The sequence below is a fragment of the Cajanus cajan genome, chromosome 1 (assembly GCF_000230855.2).
Source record: "Cajanus cajan strain Asha chromosome 1, NIPB_CcT2T_4, whole genome shotgun sequence".
NCBI classification, from domain to species: Eukaryota; Viridiplantae; Streptophyta; class Magnoliopsida; order Fabales; family Fabaceae; genus Cajanus; species Cajanus cajan.
Window position 1 is genome coordinate 35,235,055 of NC_138517.1, and position 12,617 is coordinate 35,247,671.

General features: G+C 24.1%; 1 protein-coding gene across 1 annotated transcript; it reads left to right on the top strand.

Moving 5' to 3' along the window:
* Positions 1-4,697: 4,697 nt before the first annotated feature.
* On the top strand, positions 4,698-12,617 carry LOC109792979 (transcription factor MYB1). The gene is made up of 3 exons (XM_020352437.3): positions 4,698-4,867; positions 4,989-5,118; positions 12,075-12,617. Exons 1-3 carry the CDS (start codon positions 4,732-4,734, stop codon positions 12,301-12,303), a joined length of 495 nt encoding a protein of 164 aa, XP_020208026.1. The 5' UTR covers positions 4,698-4,731; the 3' UTR covers positions 12,304-12,617.

Genomic DNA, 12,617 nt, shown 5'->3' on the forward strand with positions numbered 1-12,617 from the left:
CGGGTCGGGCCAAAATAAATAAAAATTTTATAGTAAGTGAGTATATTTCAACCAGGCCCACTTTCATTCGGCCCACCCGGGTTCAACTCGTGGTGGGCTGGGCAGCCTACCTTTTTTTTTAAAATTGAAATTTGATTATGGTTTATAGTTAATTGTGTATAATGGGACATTGAAATTTTTTATTTTGGACTTTTATCATAGTTTGTATTTAATTTTGTATAATGAGTTATGACTTATGACTATTAATGATACTAATTTTATAATTATTATGTTAATTTATAGTTAATTTGAAATTTTGAATTTTATTGATATTTTTTTTTAATTTTTATGTGGGTTGGTGGGCTGGCCCGTATAACTCACCAACCCGTGGTGGGCTGGGCGGGGCCAAGAAAATTTTGGAGAAATTAAAAGTGGGTCGGGTTGGGTCATTATAGTAATTAACATTTCAACTATATCAATTAAATATTAGGAACCAATGACATAAGGGATAACATCACTACAACTCATACATAACTCACAAGCATATCAATAGAATACCCACATAGTATATTTCCCCTAACTTAATCCTATACGATATCATGTGGTCCAAATACCTTAGCTAAAGCTATATATGTTCTATTAAGTTGATCTTAATTTTATTAGAAAGTTAAGACAATTATCTCCAACTTCTATATTGACCTCAAGAGCTAAATGTGTCATTTACTATTTTAAATAAATACAAAATCGCAGCATTTCAACCTAAATATGGCAATCTGACCTTTGTTCACTAATTTGATCATAACTTGAGTTATAGACTTTTATTTTTAAGTTATTCTAACAACATTTGAAAGCTAACATCCAGGACTACAACTTTCATGAAGATCACAAAATCTAATTCTGCCATTTAAGTCTACTAAAAAAGCTTATAACTTACGCACGTTACATTTTGAGCATAGAATATAAGGTTTGTCTTTTAACTCGCATAACTCAAGCATTCCTTAATATATTTATGTGATTCTTAAGTCTAAACTAGAGCTCTAAATGTCTACTTTCTGACCCAACAATTAAAACTCAATTTGATTAATCATATGTAGAAAAAAAAAAGACAGATATCAAGGTATGTTCATACTAGAATTTTAAGAATCTAACACAACTCACACCCAAACTCTTTTCTCTCAATCCAAAATAACTCTCCTTAGGTTACGTTACACTTCTAAAAGACACATTTTACCCATATAATTACATACCCAATCAATCTCCTCGTACAAGTACCTATGCATTCCCTTAAGGTTTCCCAAGAAACTCATAAAGATATCAAATCATATAATTACAATCTCAAAACATGAAATCAATCATTCATTCAAGCAATTCATATCACTAATTACGCACGTTTATAGCAACAGGTGCATGACTCCGAGGTTATTTCCTTCTTGCTTTTGTTCTCTGAGCCTTGAAGCGCGTATGTGAAAATAGAGTCGTAAGAGGGTATGATCAGAAAATTATTGTTTTTAAAAACCTTAACCTTTCCTTAACCTTCCTTCGGTTAAAACTTAATCAGAGTTTCAAATTTCCTTCCCTTTTAATAAATATTGTAATAACCTTTAATTAAAAAACATTATATATTATATTCTAAAATATATTAAATAATTATCTAGCAATCCCAATTAATAAAATAAAAATATCAAAATTATTAATAAAATATTTATATTATATTTTATAAAAAAAATGGGATGTTACATATATGTGTGTAATTGATACTATTTATCTTAAAATAAAGCAACCAAAACCTAATCACACTAAATGTTAATGATATTTAATAAATAATATTTAATTAAAATAATTAAATAATATGAACAACATGTGTAATTAAAATTTAATAGAATAACTATATATAATAAATCTTATAATATTAATATACATAATACATATGTATGTATCAAACAAAACTTTTTCACACATATAAAAAATATAAGACAAATTGATTGAATTAAATGTATAAAAAAATTAAGTATATTGAATTATGTATATAAGACTACAAGCTTAGAAGTAAGTTTATAAAATATTTTAATAATTATCATGATATATTACCATGTTTTCGAAAGTGTAGAAAATAATGAAAATAATATTTTTTTCATTTTTAATTTTTGACTTCTTTTTGAAAACAATTTTAAAGAAAATATTTTTAAATTAAAAATAAACACATTTTTGTACTTATTTTCTATTTTCTTTAAAAATGAAAATAGAAAATGGTAGAACCAAGTAGATGTTAAGTTTCTTCTTTCCTTTTATTATTTTCATGAGTGAATGGTAAACTAAAATAGGCATCCAATAAATTATATTTAAAATTTAAAATAGTTTAATAAAATAAGTGATACAATTAATTAAAATTTAGAACAATATAAATGAGATAGATTATATTATTACAACTGTATTATATATTTTTTCAACATTATAACATGGTGCAATTATATATTATTATTTATAACTAAAAAAGACATTTTTATAATTTACTGAATTTAAATATTAAAAAATAGCGTAATATTTTTTTTAACATTATTACATGATGCTATTTTATATTATTACTATTTTCATATTGTAAAAACTGAAATGGTTCAATTGCATCACGAGATGCTTTAAAAGAAATCTACAGTAACTAAAAAGGACATTTTTGTAATTCACTAATTTTAAATACTAAAGGAAATAACATTATTACATGATGCTGTTGTATACTATTACTATTTCACATAGTAAGAAGTTCAATTATATTACACGTTGTTTTAAAATAAATTTATAACTAAGTGCATTTTTTGTAATTTAGTGATTTAGATATTAAAAGAATTAACTAGGGTTGTTTATAGATCGGTTTTTTGAAAAATTCGAATCCAATCGAATCGAACTGTTTTATAAAAATAGATCGGTAAGCTGATTAATTTTTTATAAAGTGGATTGGTTTGATTTTTTAAAAATATGGATCGATTTTTTTGAAATTGGATCGGTTCGATACGGTACAATTATCTACTTTTTATTCATATATAGATCGGTTTTTATAAAAAACTAAACCGAACTGAACTGACCCACTTTGTAAAAATGTATCGGATAACTGAACTGGTTTTGTAAAGTGGTTCAGTTCAAATTCTTTTTCAAAATAGATCGAATTTTTTAATACGGATCGGCAGATCAATTTAGATTTCTCGCACACCCCTATAATTAACCTTTTAAAAAACATGTTAATTGATTTTCTTTTTCACTTGTTAACGTGGACCACCTTAGCAGCAATGGCCTTGTTTTATAGTGCCGTTTGTTACACGAAAGGACGCTGAAAACGAATTGCTTTTACTATTTGTGTACCCTATACCTACTAATAATAATAATGGACTATTGTTTGGCCCACTTAGTGGCCTTAAGGACAAGACTTCAGACGCTAAATATGGACCTCAAATATTCTTGTCATCATGAAACATTCATCTTAGTTGAGTTAACTGTAAAAATTAAAAATAAATTATAAAATTATAAGAACTAAAAATAATAATTTTAAATTTAAATAATAAAAATAAAATTATCTTTAAATTTGAGAGGCTAAAAATATATATAAATCTTTATTAAATATGATTTTAAACTTATATCCAAATATATAATCATTGTATTGTTGCTTTTTGCGGAGCACTTGTTTTCTTTTTAAGTCATTCGATGAAAGATTTCAGAAAAGTCATATAATTGTCCCCATAAGTCCAACTACTTTAGCTTATGACCGTTGGACTTATATTATAAAATAAGTTATATTTTTTTTATTTGTAATTACATGTTTATAATAATTTTATAAAACAAATGTTGTAACTCACTTTTTGAATATTCTTTTACTATTTTTATATTTAATGTAACTCTCATTCAATTTTATGATTTTTAATTAATTTTTAATTAATAAAAGAAGTATCGCGTTAGAGAATTTTTTTAACGCTCCATATTTTATTATTATTATTATTATTATTATTATTATTATTATTATTATTATTATTATTATTTGAGTCATATTATTTCATATATTTTTATTTTTATTTTAAATTAAATTATAGAATATAATTTCTTTAGATTTAATTAACACATATTTGTCAACACGTTTTTATCATTATTTTTATTATATAATTAATTTTATTTCACATATTTCATTTCCTCTTAATGTGTTTTTTTTATTATAAAAAATTACATAAAGTTTTATAAAAATAAAAATTCTCCTAATTTAAATGGTCAGATATAGTCTCTAAGTATTAACATTTGTCATTTTTTCTTCTTACAAATGGAGATAAGATCTCTCTCTGTTAATAGTATATTATTTTGGTACATTCTTGATAAGGATAGTCATATGTAAAGTCAACTTTATTACACTATTGTCACATCATAATTATTATTATTGTTTCAAAAGTAATAATAATAATAATAATAATAATAATAATAATTATTATTATTATTATTATTATTATATAATTAAAAATAATAATAATAATGATAACTAATAAATTAATTTGTAACCTTTTAATATAAGTAGATTATGATAATATTATTGTAGTGAGTACTCTCATTTAAGTTTCTCTCGTACTTTACAAATTATTGTTACTATTAATAAAATTGTTTAGCTTATAAAAAAAAAAAAGATATGGACTAAACTAACCGACAGAGATTGTCCTCGGTTTTTGGAATCTTTCCTTTTTTTATATATGATTATAAATTCAGCAACAGAGAAGATAATAAACACGGTGCATGATCAGTTCCCACATGGATAGAAAAGCCTATTGCCAGAAAGAAAGGGCTTGGTCCTCTGAGGAAGACGAAATCCTTGTAAACTACATTCAAGTTCATGGAGAAGGAAATTGGAGAGACATTTCCATAAGAGCTGGTACACAATTAATGCATTAAGTCAAACAGCAAAAACTAATTATCATTTTATTGTTTGATTTGTTTTTTTTAGCTGTTTTTTTTTCTATTTTTTCAATTTATTTTGTTTGCTTTGTGTAAAGGTTTGGAGCGATGTGGTAAGAGTTGCAAACACCGATGGTTGAACTATCTCAAGCCAACCATGCATAGAGGAAACATTTCTGTGGAAGAAAAGGAACTCATAATCAGACTGCATAAGCTCTTGGGAAATAGGTATAACTTTGCTTGATTCTTCTAAACATTTTGAGGGGTAGAAGAATTTTTCTTCCCAATGATTGATTTCTTGTTTTAACTTTTTTCATACAGGTTCATGGATTTTAGATTAGTGATGTTAGTTTTAGATTTTGATATTTCAGAAATAATCGTGTCTCTTTCTTTAAGAGTTTTCATTTTCCTAAAATAAACTAATTTAAACCCAGATTTAATTAGTATTAGATTATCAAGTTCACATGAAAATTCAGCATCATATTTTTAGGGTTTTTTTTTTTTGTTAATAGCCACATTTGTTTTTTAAAACGGTGATAAAAATTTGAATAGAAAATATTCTGAAATAAAATATTAATTAAAATGTTAGTTAAATATGTAATAAAGTATGAATTAAAACGACAAAAAAAATTCTGGATTAAAGCGTCAATTAAATATGTAAAAATAAATAAATCTCAAGATTTTCTGGAATGATGACCATATCAAAATCAAACAGTCAGAAAAAAATGTTATTTTCAGGTAAGATCCGTAAAAAATTAAGATTAAGACATAATTTTCATAAATAAGATGGAAAAATCTTGTTTCAACATATGTAAGATGCAAATCACATGTAAATATCATTAAAAAAAGTTTATAAGTCGTAAAAATTCCCACAACAACATATGTAAAACTTTATTATAAAATTTAATTTCACATCAATGCAATATCTATCGCTCTTTCACATCATAAGAAGGGGTAAATATTATAATTGATTTAAATTAATTTAGTGAATTTAAAAGTCACTTATTCTTACTCATGAATTTTCTTTATAGTTGAGTTGTTATCACTTGGTTATTTTAAAATGACTCAAGTCTCATTCCTCCTATGCTTCACATATCATTTTCCTCTTTAGAGATTTTATGAAAAGATCTACTAAAATTTATTCTAACTTCACATAATCAATGAAAATTTTTCTGTCCTTTAACAGTTCTTTTACAATATTATATTACACTTATATGTGTTTAATTTTCCTTTGTAAGTTTTGCTTTTATGTATAGCTATTTCGATTGGTAATTTCAATATATCGATAATCAGTGATGGATCCAGAAATTTTAGATAGTGGGGGCAATACTTATTTACATATTTGTAGTATTAAAAATTTTACATATATAATTTTTAAAAGCATAAATATATTATCATAATTAGTTTTTACAATTTTTTATATTTACGATTACAAGTAAATATGAAAATAAATTAGGTTAGACTAAATTTTATTATAACTTAATAGGTTTGAACCTAATTTTTTTAAAAGTATATATCCTAAATATGACTTATTTATCTATCATAGACATTTTTTTAAATTTTTGGTTAGAATTATAACCCTAAAGACCTACTTTATAATAATTCACTATTAAAAATATAAAATAAATATGTTAAATTTTAAAAAAATCAAGTTTAATTTATTTATGATATAAACATGTTTTTAATATCTAATACATATTTTTAGATGATAATTTATTTTATATTTTATAATAACAATTCTAAATAGAGTATAAATCTTTCAATTTTTTTATTTTAATTTTTTTAATTAATATATGCAATAAATAGAAAACACAAAAGATAAATATCATACTGCAAATTTTATTTTATCAAAAAATTATTTTTTTAATATATTACATTATATATGTGAGTATTAATATATATATATATATATACTATAATTAAATTTTTTAAGAAAATTAATTCGTTATTAAGGAATATTTTTTATCACATAAGAGAATTAATTTCTTTCAAAAATTTGACAGACATCAAATAAATAAATCTCTTCTACAAATCTATATTTTATTCATATAATAATTTAAATATATATATTTATTTTATTAAAATATATTTTTTATTTTTTAAAATATTATTTTTTAAAATAAAAAATATGTATGTGTGAAATAGTAATGGGGGCAAGTGCCCCCACTACTCTCAACCTGGATCCGTCCCTGTCGATAATGATTGGATTGGTTTCATTCCCAAAGGAATCTTTTTCAAGAAGTTTTCCAATCACTCACTATCAGTTATCTCCAAAATTATGAACTTCGACTTCATCGTTGATTGAGCAATAATTCACTACTAGATTTTAATCATTTAGCAATATTTTCTTGTTTACATTTATTAAAATGTTACTATATATTATATAAATATATTATTTTGTAATATTTTTTTGAAAAATATCATTATAGATAGAGTAACATTTTGTATTTCAATAATATTCTTTCCAATTATTTTCAAAATCAAAGTCCCATATTGAGTAAAAAAAAATTACATGTTATTTTGCAACATTTTTTTGAAAAATGAACTATAATTGCTTTTAAAATCAAAGTCTCACATCGAGTAAAAAAAAATATATTTCTTTTATATCTGATTGTAACTCATAATTAAAGTCTCACATCGAATAGATTAATGACTCATAAAGAGTAGATATACTAATATAGTTATATTAAGATAAATAAAATTTGATATTGTATATATAATTAGTGGTGACTAACTAAAACTATCTTTCCCTAAAATCTTAAGGAATTCCTAGAAACAGTGTTTTAAAACCCGGACCGACCCGGCCGGTCGGACCGGTTGGACCGGGAACCGGTGGTCCAGCCGGTTCGAATATGAAGTTGGATCGGTTATGCAGTCGACCCGTTTCAAACCGGATTGAACCGGTCAATTTTCCGGTTTAACCGATGAACCGGTGGGTCAAACCGGTTCAACCACTTTTTTTTCTTATTTTTTTTTAAAAATTTTTAAGGGACCATAAATCACAAAAATAATAATGAAAATTGAATCTCTTAATGAAAAGCAAGGAGTCTTATTAAATATAACAATGACTACTTGTTCTAATATATTTATTTGCAATATATACAACTTAAATAACTTTTATAGTATATTATTAATTTTAAATTATATATTTAATAATGCAATATCTATGTAAATATTACATATATTATTTTGTGATATTAATTGCAAGCATATTATATATGTACATATTATTTATATTTTTAATTTGTATTAATATACCGTTTAACATGTAATTTTTTTATGTATTTTTTTACAAAATAAAAATAAAAATAATTTTAAATAAGATAGAAAAATTGAAATTTAAAATAAGATATGAATTTACTAAAATTTATAAGTATAAAATATATTTAATATAAATATTTTTTAATAAAAATCGAGTCATGCAGTTCAACTAGTGACCCACCGGTTCAACCTTTGACCCACTAACCCAGTACCTTAACCGGTTCGATGACCGGTCCGATTTTTAAAACTATGCCTAGAAATTTAGGAGACATATATAGAAATATAATAATTGATAGTAATATTTAAATTAAAATTAATTATTATTTTATAAGATTAACAAAATATTGGCAACATCATTAAAATGTTACAAAAATACTATTTTGATAACATTTAAAAAATGTTATTACTTAATTATACAAAAATGTTACTAAAAGTCTTTAGCAACATGAACTATATACAACATTTGATAATATGTTGCTAAAACAAATTAGTAACATTTATATATAATTAAGTAACATTTTTCAAATGTTACTAAATATCATTTGTGTTGTAGTGATTGTTTGTGTACCTATTCAAAATAATTTAATATTTAACTTTATTATAATGTTAATTAATTTATTATCATGTTTTATTATGATTAAGATGTTACTAATTTTTTTATTATTATTTTTATATAAACTATTATAATGTTGCTATTTTAAAAAGTCTTATTTTTATGTAATGATTTCAATAAGGACAAAAATGAGTTTTATATAGTGTAGATAAAATATAATGGTGATAAATTTTATGTTATCTAAACTTTTCGCATGTTGATATAGCTTTACGAGTTTGAGAATTATTAAATTTGTAAAAAAAAAAATTCTTCTAAAAATTCTGCTACAAAATTATATTTTTAAATTTGAGTAGTAAATATTTACTTGCTTAAAGGGAGAATTCTGCTACTTATAAAATTTTTTTATATTGTTTAAATAAGTTTGTTTTTTTATAAATTCATGTAGTTTCATTAAAAAAAATAACTATAACATTGATTTTTCAAGTTAAATCTCTCAGTAAAAAAAATTTTAAAAAAATCTCTTTCCACACTCAAATTTTTAAATCGAGACTTAGATGACATATTAATTGGAGCCCTTACTACTCTTAACGATACATGTTGGTATTTCCTTTTTAAGTTTACCATTATCCTCCAACTATAATATAATTCTGTTTAAATCACTCTAACAAATGTTATATAGAATGATATATAAAAATAAAAAAATAAAAAAGTTAAAAACCTTTATTTGGTCCCTTATAATATTTTTTTTGTTTCAATTTAGTCCCACTTTAATTTTTTGTTTCAATTTAGTCCCAATAATTTAAATTATTGCAATTTGGGACTTCCGTCCAAATGATTTAAACGGAGTTAACTGGTGGCCACGTGGATGTCACGTAGATGCCACGTAGATGGATCCCAAATTTCTTAAATACACCTAGAACCAGAACGGCCTGTTCTGGTTTCACTCTTGGTGTGTAAAATTTGTACCTGAAACGGCCCGTTCCAGGTACAAATTTTACACATCAAGAGTGAAACCAGAACGCGCCGTTCTGGTTTCAGAACGGGTCGTTCTGGTTCCAGAATTTTCACGGTTCATCGTGCACGGAAAAAAACTCAAGGTACAAAGCATTTCAAACACTAGATTTGGTAATATTGTCAATAGGGATTGATAACTTCGATTGCTAAACATTTAGGCTATACAGTGTATCATTAAGGACGATGCAGTGTATCACTAAGGACAATGGTAACAGGTTTTATTTCATTGTTAGTCAAACTGTAGTGAACCACTTACTACCAAATTGACACTATACAGTCAAGGATGAATTTTTGAACTTTTTCAGTATATGTTATTTCATGTGCATTCTCAATAATTTCTCTGAACTTTTTTAGTATATGTTATGTTCTGAATTTTTATTTTCAGTTTCTGAACCATGTTTCTGTCTTTGAATTTATGATATGTTATGAATTTTTATTTTTAATTTTTGAATCACATTGCGACATTTTGGTCAAGATTTTAAACTGGATAAGTTCAAATCAAAGAAGGATTTTGAAAGGTTTTATTTATTTAATTTTTTTTAGTTTTATTCATAAATAATATTAATTTATTATATTTTTTATTTATTGTATTTTTATTAATATATATAATGAGAAAAAAAAATAAAAAGCATGAAGTTGACGTTCTGGAAACGGGCCGTTCTGAATCCAGAATGACCCGTTCTAAAAGCAGAACGGCCTGTTCTGGTTTCAGAACGGCCCGTTTTGATGCACTCATGTTGTGTTAAATTTGCATTTGGAACGGCCCGTTCCAATTGCAAAATTAACACATAACATGTGCAAGCAGAACGGACCGTTCTGGTTCCACGTGTATTCATGAAATTTGGCATCCACTTGTGCATCTACGTGACATCCACGTGGCATCCACGTGGCCATCAATTAACTTCGTTTAAATCATTTGGACGGAAGTCCCAAATTACAATAATTTAAATTATTGGGGACCAAATTAAAAACAAAAATTAAAATAGGACTAAATTGAAACAAAAAAATATTATAAGAGACCAAATAAGGGTTTTAATCCAAATGTTATAAGATACAAAAGTTTAAAAGATTTAGAAGAAAAACATACATTTATACCCATATATTTTAATATTAAGATATTTATTTTCTATTCTGGATAATTTGATATTTAATACTATTCTAATGTTAATTAATTTATTATTATGTTTAGCATCTTACAAATTTTTATTGTTGTTATAATAATTTATTATATAAAATTATTATAACATTATTATTTTAAATAATCTTATTATTGTATAATTATTTCAATTGCAGTTATTGTCAAAGTCAGATGAATTTTATATATTCAATAAATAAAAATAATGGTGATTGATTTTATATTATCTAAATTTTTCACATGTTAAAGTTTTACATGTTTGAGAAATATTAAATCTGTAAAAAAAAACTTATGAAAAATAAATTGTTCTTTTTTAAGCTAAAATTTTAAATTTATAATTATTTCTCATCAATCTTTTTTCTTTTAAGCTGGATAGCTTAAAAGTATCTTACATGTCCACGTAATAATTTTAAAATTTTATTTTATAGTACTTGAACTTTTGTATTTTATTTGTTGTGACTAAATTAATTGTTACTGAATTAATTTTTAATATATATATATATATATATATATATATATATATGTTTTTTGTAATTATTAAAAAAAGTGGGTTAATTAACTTTTTACTAAGTAAAATTGAATAAGGTAGGATAAAACATGATTGAACAAGGAGGGCGAAACACAAAACATTTTGTCACTTCAACTTCCAATAATGTTTTATTAATCTATTGAAAATATTCAAAATATTATTTATAAAATAGTATAAATGTAATAAAATTTTATTTATAATATAGTTATAAAATAATTAAATACATTTATTATTTCACATTTTAAAATTACAAATATTAATTAATTAATTAGGTGAAAAATAATTAAGTGAAAAGAGATATATAAGTTTAAATTTTAAAAATGCTTGAATTCTTATAAAAATTTCATAAACATTTTGTTTAAATTATTGAAAATTTTAATATTTTTAACTAAATTAACTAATTTTATTAAGAGATGTAATTTAGTTGAGACGATCTTATATTTAGAGACAAAAAATAATATATATATATATATATATATATATATATATATATATGACTATATTCAATTTAAATACTTCTATTCTTTTTATATTTAAAAAAAAAGCAAACAATTAATTATGTTATCTCAATATAAAAATAATAATTATACAAAGAAATATATTATAAAAGTTTAAAGTAAAGTCATGTTTAGTTTTTTGACATTTTTAATTTGGTGGTCCATTGATTGATTGATTAACTATACGTGGTAAAGATGGTCCATGATAGCTGGAAGATTACCAGGACGCAGTGCAGACGAAATAGAGAACTATTGGAATACCTATTTGAGCAATGAGGTAGAAGAGAAGCAAAACAACACCACACTTCCAAGCACCAATATGACAACTACTAGCATGCTTACTATTGAATCTCCTTTGGCTGGCAATTGCATGGAGTCTCTCCCTGCTGTGATTAAACCTAAAGTTGTGAGGCTAAAGAGGTGATCAAAACCCTTTTGTATCCACTTCATAAAATCACCATGGTTATTGTTTAGCCCCTTCCTTGGTGAAATAAAGGCCTAAGAATAACAAGGTTGGTGGTAAGTTCTTTTCACTATGTGCATTTGCTTTTATTAATTAGTTCTGAAAATGAATAAAACTATCATCATTCACAATATGCATGAAGCAAATTTATATATATGAAGGTTTAATTGGAGTCAGACTATTGACATCTCAATGTATCTATTTACATTTCCAACCTTTTAGTTTTATTTTACTCTCCATACACTTTTATTTATTTATTTTCTTTTGAGTTGTCA

Excerpts from the sequence above, each read along its gene's own strand:
- LOC109792979 (XM_020352437.3), top strand. The coding sequence starts at position 4,732 with ATGATCAGTTCCCACATGGATAGAAAAGCCTATTGCCAGAAAGAAAGG. Across the intron at positions 4,868-4,988 it reads AGACATTTCCATAAGAGCTG|GTTTGGAGCGATGTGGTAAG; the intron begins GTACACAATTAA and ends CTTTGTGTAAAG. Across the intron at positions 5,119-12,074 it reads CATAAGCTCTTGGGAAATAG|ATGGTCCATGATAGCTGGAA; the intron begins GTATAACTTTGC and ends TACGTGGTAAAG.